Raw genomic sequence first — 14327 nt, 5'->3', positions numbered from 1 at the left:
AGCAAATTGCACAATGACATTCTCCCTGTACTCTGATAAAGGGACATTCTATATGCAAATCCTCCACAGCCTGGCTAAATACTTTTGATTGCAAGGTAATAAAGAAAATGCCAGTTTGTAGTAATAACTTGAGCTTTTTAGCACAACAGGTTACAGGGGAGCACAATTATCTGCAAATAACTTTCTTTTTTGATATAAATTTTAACACCAGTGTTCTGAAAGTGGAAGACTATCTTGATGGGAAAAGAATCAGTCCTCCACACAGTGGCTTTTCACAGAGATTTTTTTTCTATGGAACTTTCAACCTACAAGTTAATTTAGAGTTTCCTTGCTTAGACATTTTTGTCTTGCTATCCAAAATGGTAAATGAGGTTAGAAGGGTAATTTGCACTTAGGTGATAAAAGGTCTTTCAAGAGTTCCATTCTGCTTTTGTGGCTAAAATCTAGCATTCTGCATTTAGATCACTCCTAAGCTGGACAAATAAGGCCAATGGATAGAATGCATGCCCTGCTTCAAAGTATATATTTAGTAGCCCCAAAATAGTCTAGGCATGATGATCTTTTCAAAGCACTGAAAGCTCATCTTCACTGAAGTGTGCATCTGGGACTGGATTCAGAAGTGTATAAAGCAGACACATGGTAAAATGAATCAATCCCTCTCAAGATGCTAGCCTCAAAAGTTCAGTTCACCCCTGAAGATCTCAGGGGTGAACGGACTATCTGCTCACTACTCTACTGGGCTTCCAAACTTCCGGTACAGTCAACTTGTCACAGCCACTATGTTCATCCCGATCTTACTAAGCAAGCAAGAGAGAAATGATGCTCCAACTATACAGGCAGTTCACAATAACAGAGATGAATGATAAGATGGCAAGCACCATCTTCATCATGCCATGATCTCTATTTCTTAATTACGAAACAAAGGGCTTTTTAAATTCCTATTCACCCATTAGCTAGGTAGATGTACAATATTTCCTCGACTCTTCTTTGCCTGGCAGCTGAGTATGCAATAATAGGTTGAAGAATTTCATTCACCAAATACCAGATACCAAGGTACACCAAAGGTGATTATTTGCCCAGCTGCTGGGTATTGAACTGAACTGAGAGGGGCTTCACTCCTTCAGCTTTGGAGTAATATAGAGGGCTGCACTTAGTGGACTGCTGGATAAACACTTCCATTCCAAACTCCTTATGTCTCTGACTACAAGGTACTGGAAAGTGGAAACTCTTATATAGACCTTGTGTGCCCAGCTGCAGAGTAGATAAGACCTTTAAACAGACCTTGCAGGTAACAAGGGGAAAAAATGTGTTAAGTGTACACTGGGTGCATCATTTCTTCCCAGTTTTAAAGCCCCATTTTCCTAATACTGGACCTAGTTTAATTATGAATAACTGTTTGTAAAATGAAGCCAACAAAACAAAGTTGGGTAGAGAAGATACTTTTGTAAGTCTAATGAATGTAAAAAAAAAAAAAAAAGGACAAGTTCTCTGGGTTCTGTGGATCTTATCTTTCAGCATTGTCCTCTAGTTATTAGTAAGGAAAAGTTGCATCTTTAAACCTTAGAATTTATATAGGTATCATCATCTCTATCCAACTGCTCTCTTGGATGTATGTGACACTGCTCATCCAGTGAACAAAGATAATTAAACATTATCATTTCTCCACCACATCATTATTGTACCTAGATGGTAAAGATGCATTTTCATAGGAAGACAGTGGTAGAGAAGTCTTGAAGAACAGAGGCAAACAACATTTCAGTATCTTTTGAACAGTTGTCTTTATAAGCATACACAAAACGTTCCCCTTTTTTATTTCTCTGATTGTGAGTGGACATAACATTGTGTTATCAGAGTAAGTCCCAGAATAATGAATAATGGCCTAGTACTGTATTAATAAGCAGGTGGAACACCCCCCTCCCCAGATCTACCTATACTTTTTAACATGACAAAATATCATGCATTGGATGCCATCATTTAATTCACTTTGTATTTCCAATGTGGCCATAGCTGCCAGCACTTGAAGACTTTTAAAGAAGGTTGGGAAGTGGCCAGGGAGATGTGCCTTAACTTGCTACTGAAATACATCAAAGTAAGAAAATGTTTTTGATGAAGAAACTGTAGAATAACACAACATTGCATGGGACTGAGGCAAACAAACAGAAAGAAAGCAACAAAAGACCTATCTTGCCAAGAAAATGGACACAACTTAAAAAAAGATACGTGTCTAAAAATATTTACAAATACAAGACTGACATATCTTCCTTCTCCCCAGGTGAACATTATTTTCAGTCAAATATTTAATTTTTCATTTGCCATTTTACCTTGGGAAAAAAAAGTATTTCTCAAGAAGCATGACATATCCCTTCTCGTATAAAAAAAAAAAAGAGCAAGAGCAGTCAATTAAAGCCGCAGACACCCTATTAGCATTAGGTGAGCAGAGTTAACAGAATTACAATTTGGTGTGAATGCTTTTCATATGGCCTTGCCGGCAAGGAACCTAGCGCAGGCTTTGATCTTGGATATGCCACCCAGCTGGCTGAAGGTGACACCTAGGGGTGCACTTCCCCACTGAGCTCCCCTGCGGGCAGGCTGCTGTCCGAGGGGCTTCAGCTCAGGGCTGTTGGTAGTATGCGACTGTCGCGGTTACATAGCCCAGCCACACTCTTATCTGATTCTCTGAAAGTTAATTCATCCGATTAGACCTTGCTATGGTTTTCAGGCTCTTAACTCTTAAAACATCTGGCCGGAGGAGGGATGTGTGTGCCCTTTTGATGAGCAATTGTCGAGTTTAAATCCTACTTTTTTTTTTTTTTAGGTTCCCACGAGGTGCCCAGAGTATTTCAGGTTTAAAGAAAAAAGGATAACTTTGCTGGAATGTAAATGTAACAGCTGAAGTTAAACATACACCGCACTTAATCGGTTTTCCTTCAAGATTACTTTATTGGGTGTCATAGAGCAAATTCCACATACTTCATTTCGCCTTTCAGAAGGGCTGGTATTTTTCTAAGTATCTTATTTGCACACATAATGCTCTTTGAAAATACCATGAGAAAAAGCTGTGTTCGGTTGCTTTGTATTTTCTGTTTTCATGTTGCAGGGGAGTTTACTTAGGCTGGATTTTAAAATACGAGCGTCTAGCACACAAGTGCCTTATTTTTATAAGCGTGGATTTTCTACATAACTTTTAACAATTAATACAAAATGTGAAGATGTTCCAAAAAAAAGAAAGAAAGAAAAAGACTGCCCTAAGCTTTACGAAGCTTAAAAGTATTTTCTAATGAATTCTTCGCATTCATTTCATGGCGAATATTGACTTTTTAGATCCTTATACACTGGTCCAACCCCCCACCGATGCTATTAAAAACAACAACCCTGGTTTAATCAAGTCTGCTATGGAAATAATGGTCTTTTGACAAAATCGTCGATGACATTTTTGATGCAATTCATGCATTCCGATTTTATTTGGTAAAGTACCAAAATAAAAACACAAGTCCGGAAATCGAAAAACATCATTCTGAATCTTTTGACATGGTCTCGAAAGGGTTAACGTCCACCCAAAAACTCAGTTCCGATCCGCTCCTGATCTGAGTGCCAAGTATTTCTGCCTGAGGCTCTTTTTTTTTCCCAGGGCTTCCTCTTTAAGCATGCGATCCATAGAGCCAAAGCTGCGCTCTGTCTTGTTATGACTAAGGAGAGGATTTTGCCTTTCTGCCTACTAATCCTTTGCTACCTGCGCCGCTTACCTCCACCCAGCCTGTTCCCTGTCACCCTTCCAAACCACACGCGCACAGCCGCAGCCCCTCCCCTCGCTCAAGGAGAGGGGCGCGGCTAGCGCCCTCCGCCCGCCCTATCTCATGAATATTAAAAAGGCGCATGCGCCAGCCGCCGCTCCTACTGTTGGCGAGCATAGATGAAGTAGTCACTCCTTAGGTCTCGCAGACGGGCTTTCAGGTCCACTGTCTTGATTGTGTGTTTGATCGAGCGGTTGCGGCCGATTTGCAAAAAATAAAAGGATCGGAATAATAATCATAATAATAAAAAACCCAGAAGAATACTAAACAATAAAAGGAGGCCGGCTGTTCTGCATTCAGGATCGGCGCGCTATAGAAAAGCTTTGAAAAGTGTGTTGTTTTCCACTCGTGCATGCTCAAATCGGCGGAGTATATTAGAGCCGTGGAGCGGCCGCAGCTTTTAGTTTGTGTCTGAGCGGCGACTGCAGGAAGAAGGCATGCGTTTACGAAGGGGACCACTCTGTACTGGGTTTTCTTTAAGACTTATCGCAGTTTTGCTATGTTTGCGGGCGAAGGTACGTTGCCATTTGTTGCTGTAGCAGATCGCGTCTGCAAAAAAAAAAAAAAAAAAAAAGACTTTTTTTTGTACTTTGGAAGAAACAGCGTTTAAGCTTTTTAAAGCTTTTTTTTTGTTTGTTTGTTTTTTTTACTCTTGCTTTCAAAGACAAGTGCGAGCAGCGTGATTTGCTTTCTCACCGCATTGCCTGGCTATTGCGCGCGCGGTGGTGCCTCTTTTCATGCTGCCTTGTGCGAATCTTTTGATTTCCAGCCCTGTGTTGTAGATGCGCTAAACTGCCTAGGATCTAGGCTTAGTTCGCCCTGTAAATTTCTAGCTTCTAAAGTAGTCTCTTAACTTGCTGTGCAGCCTTTTGCATTCTGCACAGTATTGGAAGAAATGTTTATGGTGGCTTTAGCCCTATAATGTTAACTGTTTCGTATCGCTCTTGTACCTTATGATAAGCCTAGCTGCTTACGTTCTCTTTATATTGTCACCCTGATTTTGCAAGCGTTTAGTAACTTTTGGTGGTGTGTTTTTTTTTTTTTGGCTTTACGACAGGTGTCCTTAGCATCGGGACAGTTCGAGTTAGAGATCTTATCGATGCAAAACCCGAACGGTGAATTGCAGAATGGGAATTGCTGCGATGGCCCCCGAAATCCAGTGGATCGACGATGCACCAGAGACGAGTGTGACACTTATTTCAAAGTCTGTCTGAAGGAGTATCAGTCCCGGGTGTCTGCGGGCGGGCCCTGCAGTTTCGGCGCGGGCTCGACCCCCGTCATCGGAGGAAATACCTTCACTTTAAAGCACAACCGGAATAGCGAAAAGAACCGGATTGTACTCCATTTCAACTTCGCCTGGCCGGTGAGTTACGGAGCCGCCGCAGACTTCCTAGCGTTTCTAGGCTGAGTTGGTGTTTGTTAAATGTGGGCAGGGCTTGGGCTAGCTCTGCAGCGCCTTACTGTGGGGGGCAGAGCCGTAAACGTTAACTTAATCCTGCAACCTAAGAAAAGGGAATGCCGGAGGCGATTTTTTTTTTTTTCGTGCACATCTGCAATTAATTCACACGGGTTCCAATTCCCTTGTTTCCTAGCATGTGTTCTAGGACTGATTTAGAGGAAGATCAAAGTATGAAATCGTGCACTTTACCCAAAGGATTCGGTTCTTTTTCTACAACTTGTGCGGAGGGAAGATGCACGTAGTGCATTGGTGCCCGGCGGGCTCTCTTCCCGCTTCCTGAGTGGGATGATGCTGCTGGTTGGCGGGGGAGGGGGGAGTAGCTGGGGCCGCTCGGGAGGGTGGGGAGGCTACCGGCCGCCAATCGATGCGCTCCTCGGAGGCGTTTCTGGCCAAGAGAGAGGAGGCAGCTGGGATGATGTTTTCCTCCGAGTTGTTTGCCGCCCCCCCCCCATTGATTTCCCAGCCCCGGCCATTGCGTGCGACCAAGCTCCGGGCCCGGCTCGCACCGGCCATGTGCTTGCAAAGGGCTGGGAGGAAAGCCAGAGGCCCTATTCGCCCCCCTCCCATCTCGTGGTGTGAGTGCCAGGCAGGGAGGGGCTTGGAGCTTCCGCCAACAGTTGGGATTTTATTGATCGTTAGCGGGGCCTTGATGACCCTTTGGAAGAACTAAGGTCAGAAGGTTAAACCTTGGGTTTGGTTTTTTTTTTTTTCTCCTCTTGATGATCGCCACATAAGTGATAAATTAGACTAATACATAGAAACGGCTATCAGCTGGGGAAAGAGGGAATTCGTGTATCACGAGGATCTACTGATTGTGGCTTGCTCTCATTTTGAGTCTGTAGCAAAACTTTGGTAAGGGGGGGCTGTGCATTATTAACTAATAGTTTCATACTTTAAGTTGATTATTGCTAAATTAAAGTTGCCAGTCATTTCCCCCCACCCTCCCTTGGTAGTAAGTCATCGCAGGTGGCTATGGGCTAGTCGGAACAGGTGAACGCAGTGCTCATCCATAAGTTTGCGGTTTAAGTGATCCGCTCGGATGAGATCCCTTAAGACTAGAGAAAGCAGTGTGCTGAGGAGCTAGAGCATCTCTTGTGCGTCAGGCTGATTTCCTGACTTGCAGATGAGTAGTTTCATTTTAGGAAGACAGTACGGAGTACAGTAGTGCATTTCACAAAAGTATTCTGTGCTGGAAGCATAAGAGTCTGCGTTTTGTTTGAAAATAGATAAAACGGTTATCAAATATGCCATCAAAGGAAAGAAGGGCCTTTATTTTTTTTATTTAATTCTGTGGAATCTGAAGTGCTGCCAAGGCCTTTAGTGCCTCTGTTGTGGCATTTGACTTTTATCAAGGGTAGGCTCGTCCAGGATGTTCTTTCCCTCCATTAAAGTAAATGTTTAGATTTTGAAATATTCTGCTCCCTTTTTTTTTCACTAACAAGTAATTTGGCTTGTTTTAAGACCTTTCTTAAAAGGTTTGTATTCAGTCTGTCTGGAAAATTGCATGCAGGATTGTTAGAGATTTTACCTTGTTGTGCAGCTCAGTAGAGGGAGGCCTGCAAACATGTATAAATATCTATTTACATCTTGAAATGTAAAAGTGCAAAAGTGGCAGGATGCCATAGCAGAAAAGGTTGTGTTCCTCTGCCGACCCATTTCACTGAAGAAACTTGGGATGGCTGCTTCCTGGTACCAGACTCAGAAAAGGTTCCTGATATGCCTTTTGAGTACTTTTATTTTTGAGTCTTAAATGCATGGGGAAGTAAAGTTATCCAGCATTCTTCACAGCAAACTTACAAAACAAAAAAAAAAAAAATCCACTAATGGAAACATTTCCTGCTCTGTTTGCCAGGAGACAGGCTCAGGAAGATGCTGAGGGTAAAATAGGGGGGTTTTAGTGACTGCAAGCCAGTGATAGCAAACTTTACTGATTTTTGAGCAGTGACTGGTGACAGACTAGTACCCAAGCATGAACCTTAAAGAATCAAAGTGAAGGGTGGAAGTACTTGTTTTTGCGGAGTAGCTAATATTTTCTGAGAAGACCATTGCCTTCAAAGTTTGTCCTACAGAATAAGTAACACTTTTTGGCTTGGGTTTGTTTTTTTTTTTAATATATATAAAACACTTCCACTCCTCCCCCCTCCCCCCCCCCCCAAAAAAAAAAAAACCCTAGGAATTTCATTGAAGTTTGAAGCAAATGCCAATGTGCAGCACAACTTGACCATTCATGATGGATGAATATGCATCACTTCTCTCATCCTGTCTGAGAGCCTTTCTGGGACAGTCTTCCTTTTCAGATGCAGTGGCTTTAATAAACTTTGTTGCCTTGGCTACCTTTGACATCTCTTTCCATGCCAAACTGCTTCCATGTGCTTTCCATTCAAAGAAAATGAGTTTAAATAACACTTATTTTGTATCCAGGATTTCGTTTAGAAGTTGGCAATTTTTTTTTATTTTAAATCTGGAAGTTAGTCTGTTGGATATACTTCAAACTTTTATTATGAGTAATGTGCACAATTTAGTGCTGTGTAGGCTTTGGTGGAGCTGGTGGGCTGTAAATACAATTGAAGGTTTGGGTGCATTGCCAACATGGGGACGGAGGGGCATTTACCAGAAAGATGCTCCTGCCATAGTGAAAAAATACAGAAAACTATACAGTTCATATCAAACATAGCACCTTTTGGTTTACCTATGCTTCCCCCTATCTCCATGTCTAATGTAAACTTAGTGTGGTAGTGGGTTTTTTTTTAAACAAGTTATTTTCATTCTTGACTGGATTTTTAATGTCAGTCAAAATGTTGGTAAGCCAGTGATAAGTTAACAGGACATCCAACTTTATTTTTTTATTTTTTTTACATATGTTCTTATATTGATCTACTTAGATTTTTGCAGAAGACCTTTATGAACATACGGCTTTTTCCATACTGGGTAAGACCAAAGATCCGTCAAGCCCAATATCCTACTTCCAACAGTGGCCAGTCCAAGTCACAAGTGCCTGGCAGGATCCAAGACAGGTCGATAAGATTCAATGCTGCTTATCCTAGGGATAAGCAGTGGGTTTCCCCAAGTCCACCTTTTATAATGGTTTATGGACTCTTCCTCCAGGAACTTGTCTAAAACTTTTTTTTAAATCCCAACAACCCTAAGGTTCTTCCATTGGTGGAAAATTGTAAAATGTGGCAGTTTATAAGATGTTTAGGACCTGATTCACTCCCATTCTGCCTTTATGGGGGATGCTGATTGAACCCAGGCCCCTAGTTTTGTGCAATTAATTGTGACTGCAGGCATGTTGCATCCATTTGCTGCACAGATTGTTCACCTTTTATTGACTGCTCCTGAGTGTTTCTCTGAGGTTTGGGCCAGTGGGGGGGTCCTAGGGCCTATAATCCTGGCACAAGGTCAGACTTTCTGTTCTGGCCAGCTCAAGTTTCAGGTAGTTTATCCTGGAAAATGAAAGGGGAGGGGGGTGGGGTAACATTTTTTAAGTACTTTATCAATGTGCCTGAGCAATTGATGATTATGATGAAATTCTCGGTTTTGCAGCAATCAAGCTTTTTAAAAAAAACAAACAAAACTTTTCTTGTGTTCATTGCACTCAGGATAACAAAGCAGTAGATGTGGATAGAGTACTATGGTAAAGGGCATTTTATAGGTTTTTATTTCTCATGGCTCCCTTGCAGCATCTTTACATGTACAGTGCAAGGATTTCTCTTAGTGGTCTTTTAAATAGAACATGCTCTCAAAAATGTTTTGAAACCTTGTGTACATGGCCTTTTACCCCCATGGGGGAAAAATTCAATACACGCATTCAGTCAACATCATACTTATTCACCAGACGTTATCACCAGAGCTATCAGCGGTTTCCTCCCTTGCAGTTTGCATTTAAATTTTTTTTTTTTTTTTTTTTTTACTATTTCAAACCCACTCTGCTGGCCAAGTTCCCAGAAAAGTCAAGTTGCATTCAAATCTTGGGCATGCCATGGAATGGAGAGGAAATGGTTTGATCTCAGCCCAGACAGATCCACATTGGAGCTCACCTGTTCGGTTTTGTACTTTAGTTGAAAACTTATGTAATAAAAACTATTGTTTCATGACTGCTTAGAACAGTCTTGAGTATATAGAAGTAGACTCTTTGTTTTTACAAATTCGGAGCATTGAGTAACTTGTCTTCCAGTTTTGGCAATTCTCTTCCCAGTCTTCAGTTTGCAAGTTAAGCATTTCCCATTCTTTTTTTGTGGTGGGATTGGGTCCTGACTGTGTCCCCTCGGCTTCTTTGGCCTACGAACTCAGTTGCAACCATGGCTGGCATCTAACACCTTGAGCTTTTGTTTGCAGTTACTTGGGGATTTTCTTTCTGCTTTAAAATATCTCCTCCCAGTTCAGTCTTTGGCCAGAGGCCATACACCAAGGCTCCTCCTGGAATCCTGCAACCATGGGCCTTAAATCCAGGCCCTAGGCTTTGCAGTTGATGATAATTGGGTTGTTGACCTTTCCGGGGTCTGCCTCTTTCTCAGGCTGACCTGGGGATTGGAAGAGCCTAGGTCCTCAGTTCCACAGAACCATGCTGCCATCTCTTAGATTTGAAGGAATTTAATTTAAATGACCCTTCCCACAAAAGTTTGCTTTCTTTGAAAGTTATGTCAGGAAAAAAAAAGCAGTAGATGAGAGCTGCTAACTATATACAGCAGATTTGTATTTTATGATTTGCAGATTGGGGTCTGATTCGCCTAATGGCCCTTCTGTATAATTTTGTTGTGGGTTCAGATATGTGAAGTTGAACAGTACATGAAATATATTTTTTTTATATGAGAAAATTGCCTTAAATTGGAAATATTAGCCAGTAAAAGCCCAAATGCCTTAAGGTATAAATGCATTCAAGTTTTCTGCTCTAACTATTCAAGCTTATGCTATGGAAAGGTCCTAGGAAAAACGTACACAAAAATTACACTGATAAAAGTAAACCATAATGAGATGTTTATCACTGAATTGCTAATCTATACTTTATATTGTGGCTTCCCAAACTATGGGTTGGGACCACAAATGGGGTAACACAACCTTCAGCTGGGGGTCACAAGTGCCTCAAATGGCAGTGATCTTCAGGTGCCAGCAGCTTAGTAGTGGAAGTCAGCAATGGAGCCTGTGAATCAGCTCATGCTCACAGGCCCTGCAGTGTCTATGCCCTTGCATGAGTTTATGTGCTAACAGGGAATCTTGGCATGAGGAGGGATTGGGGGGCTGCTGTAGGTCCCATGAGCTTGCCCTAGCCCAGAGGCCCCATGTTGACTTTCATTAGTGATGCTGCTTGCAGAGCGCAGCCAGGCTTGGGACCAGTCAGGAGGCAAGGGGAGGCTTGGGCTGAGCATGGGTTGGTGGAGAATGCCACCACTCCTCTTCCTCGCCCATTACTGAACCTACCCAAGAAAAAAGTTACCCCGTCGTCAGCCTGTCCTCTTACCACCTTTGGCCAGGAGGATGCTTGGAGAAGGGACTATTTGTAGGGAGGATGAGATGTAGGAGGTGTTTGAGAATTGGATAAGGTGGAGAGACATTGGCTTCAGAGGGTGAGAGAGGGAGAAACAACAGAAGATCAACTAGGGGATGTAAGAGGAAAGAGGATTAGCTGGGGGGAATATGAGAGAAGAGTAGATTGGGGGGGAAGGTGACAGGATCAATCGGCAGTTACAAGAAGGGCCTGGAGAGAATGAATCGGCTGGGATGGTCTGGGGAGGTGTGAGGATCAGAGGGTGGGGGGGGGGGGGGGTCTGCTGGAGTGTGATGAAGGTGAGAGTGGAATGATTGTTGGAGGGGGGAAACCACACCCATGCCAATTTGTATTGGTTGTCTCTGGGGTCATGTGGATTTTCAGGTGCTAAAATGGAGTCAACATTGGCTGAGTTTGGGAAGTCCTGCTGTATATCTCCTTAGAACTGTTATTCCTTCTATATATCCAGATATTATCTATCAATCCTCCCTCCCCTAATCCCCTTCTAGAGCTTTAATAATGTAAGCATACCTGGAAACCTTTTTTTTTTTTTTTCTGGTCACCTTGAGATTGTTGTGGATTAGCTTGGGGGTGCGCGTGCACACTTCTCCCTATCCTCTTGCATGCTGTCCCATAGTCGCACGGTTAATGTACTCTCTCCTGTGTGTGTCTCCCACCCCCACGGCTCAGCTCACCAGTGGCAGCTGCCTCCTTTTGAGCCCTGCACGGCTGATGGGATGAGGGCGACTCCTTCCGGCTGCATGGGCCAACTTTGCTACTGTTCCTATTTGGGTCATGCTGGCAGACCCGGGGCCGATGGCTCCTCCTGGCCATGCGAGCAGACCCAGCACCGGAGATTGGTCATGGGGCCACTTCAGCAGCAGCTCCCTGCAGCTTTCCCAGTGTGTGTCTGGATCTGAACTGGAGAGTTCCCAGATGTGGGCATACGCAAGCAGCCCCCCCCTCTTTCATGTTTCTGAGCTGCCCTTTTCCACAAAAAGAGATGCAAAGCAGTCTGACATCAGTTAAAATATAACACAGTGATACGCTAAAGATCAGTTAAGCCCAAATACAGACTTCTCCCACCCCTTACTTTCCCTAAGGAGGGAATCTGATCACATCAACAAACTAAAACAACCAATTCGATCCCCCTGCCTCCAAACCCTCCAGTTAGTAACGGCATGAATTCCCTGTCTGAGCCAGGGCAGTGGTGGTGGGAGTGGAGGGACTCTGGCTCAGATGACCTGCGTAGGACTGTGGCTGTGAGGCCGGGTAGCTCCACCACATTGTGGGAGGACAGCTTTAGCTCTCTGCTACTCAAGCCCTGTGCTGCTGTGCTGGGCCTTCACTGACCCGACGAAGGGAGCTTAGCGTTCAAAACCTAGACGCTGACCTTTAGACGAGTTCAAAGGTGTTGCCCTCTCTCTACACGCTCACGTAGACCAGCTCGGCAGCCACAATACTGTGCTCTAGACAGGTTCTGACACTGTGGCGCCTGGGGGGTTTGTGGCAAGGCTGGAAGCAGGCACTGCACATGCCAGTACATCGGACCTGGCACTTTTCCTTGCCTGCGGGGGAGAGAAGCAGGTGCCACCTGCTGAGGAAAAAAGTGCCCTCTATGATCATCACAGTAAGAGTAGTGGCAACAGATTAGGCAGTGCCGGCCCCCAGCGAGTACATGCCCCCCCCCCCCCCTGTTCCTGTCTCTGCTCCTTTCTCTTCCCTGGCAGGCTTCATTTTTTTTTTTTCTTTAAAGAAGGAAGCACACGGGAGGGGAGAACAGCTGCTGCTACGTCTTCCTCCCCGCTGGCCTACTGTGCCTGCTGCCTGTTGTGGCCCAAATTAAAGAATCTGGTGTGAGGAGCAGCAGTAGGTTTGATTGTGGTTTTATGATTTTTGGCTAGCGCGGGTGGGTCTGCCATTTCAAGCCCTAGGTAAATATATATACACGGCTCGTTTCTTAGAGTCTGTGGTGTTAGAGCTGTTTGGAAGCAGCACCTACCCCATTGCTGTAAGTGCCCTAATCTGTTTAGAAAGTAGATCTGTAACATGTCTGGCTTTCCAAGCCAGTCAAGATTGCGAAGTAACTAGTTGAGGAAAGTACATTCGTAACTGGTATTGGTTCATGGATTTGTATGGCGATCAGAGAGACTTTATATAAAGTATATAGCTTAAAAATACTTTATATAAGACATGCCATATTGGGTCAACCAAGGGTCCATCTAGCTCAGGATCCTGTTTCCAACAGTGGCCAATCCAAGTCACAAGTATCTGGCAAGTACTCCAACATCATACATCTCAAGCTACTATTGCTTATTAATAGCAGTTTATGGATTTTTTGCTGTAAGTTATCAGAGCAGAGATGCTGCTGGCCATCCATTTACCAAACCGCTCTTATGATGAATTTTGAGCTTTATGGTGCAAAGGCTGTGCACTTGTCAGCTGCACAGATTTTAGTGGTGTAGAGAGGACAAAATAGTGAAGTGCAAACAGGGTTCGTGCCTTTGTGAATAGTCCAACCAGATTGCCCCAGTTTTTGTGCACTTTAGGTAAATAAGTAGAAAGGCCTCTTGTTCAGGCTTGCTCTGGGTGAACCTGACTGTTGTGCTTGGCTGGCTGCTCGGTATTCTCTATTAACCTTGCCACCCTCTTGTAACTGGTGCATTTAATGATCAGCGAGATGCTTTAAACAGGTAAGGTAATAAATGGAGAGAGAGTCTTGAGAATTTTTTTGGTTGAACATTGACGTTTTGGTTCCGCTTCTTCGGCTAAGTGAGGTTTTGTGAGGACCTTAAACACTGCTAACGGGATTAGAACTTATTTCAGTCAAATGCTGTTGGGAACTCTTTAAAAACTGAGATGCCATGGGGAAACAGTGGCAGCTTCTGACTCGGTCGGAATCTGCCTTTGCTGTGGCATCGTGAATTACCGGCAGGTATCTTCCTCCATAATCTAACCTCCTCCCTCCATTTCATGTAGGCCATTTATTGCAGTTTTGGGGGGAGGGGAGGACACTGAATCCTATCCATCTGAGCGCGCTGAGAAACGGTTCAGGCCTGGCAGTAGAACCCAGAGGCCAGCACGTGGTACTGCCACCGAGCTATGGGGATGGCCCCATAGGCTTAAAAAAAAAAAGTTTCTAAATGCATTGTTTAATATGTGGTTAGAGAGTACATTGTAGTCTGGCCACCCATACAGAGGCAGAGACTGCTAATATTAACCAAGAACAATAGTGTGGCCTTTCTGGCAGCAGTGTGGATTACGGAACATAATGGGGTCCGTCCAAAAATAATGCAAAGGCAGGACAAGGAACAGGAAGCGGCGGTAGACTCTGCGTAGCCTGGCTCCCAGGCCAGCTCTGGACTGGCTGCACACAATGGCCACTTCAGCACATTCTGTGCTTCACGAGATGCTCCCTCTTCCAGCAGAAATCAGCCCTGTGTATTGGATGTGGTAGCCACATAGTTTGGATAGCAGTCGTTCTGTGTGTTTTTGGCAAGAGAGGGGAAGCAGGAGGGAGAGAGGTTCTGTATTGTAGAGCAGTTTTTGACTTCATTTACTGGTTTGGCTTCTGCCGTGAAGAGGAAAAGGTTCC

At 43.9% G+C, this 14327-nt stretch overlaps 1 protein-coding gene across 2 annotated transcripts in view; it reads left to right on the top strand.

Annotated features, from left to right (window-relative positions):
- Positions 1-3917: 3917 nt before the first annotated feature.
- The window catches only part of JAG1 (jagged canonical Notch ligand 1), a 50853-nt gene continuing 40443 nt past the window's right edge, over positions 3918-14327 (top strand). Inside the window, exons 1-2 of one of the 2 annotated variants that reach the window (XM_029593542.1) lie at positions 3918-4121; positions 4849-5154. In XM_029593542.1, the coding sequence (XP_029449402.1) occupies positions 4891-5154 (264 nt within the window). In that variant the 5' untranslated portion in view covers positions 3918-4121; positions 4849-4890. Of the gene's footprint in view, positions 4307-4848; positions 5155-14327 lie in introns of both variants that reach the window. The other variant, XM_029593541.1, reaches the window with a different exon arrangement.

This window comes from Rhinatrema bivittatum, chromosome 3 (genome assembly GCF_901001135.1).
Source record: "Rhinatrema bivittatum chromosome 3, aRhiBiv1.1, whole genome shotgun sequence".
Lineage (NCBI taxonomy): Eukaryota > Metazoa > Chordata > Amphibia > Gymnophiona > Rhinatrematidae > Rhinatrema > Rhinatrema bivittatum.
The sequence above is the reverse complement of the archived record's forward strand: the minus strand, read 5'-3'. Positions and strand labels throughout refer to the sequence as shown.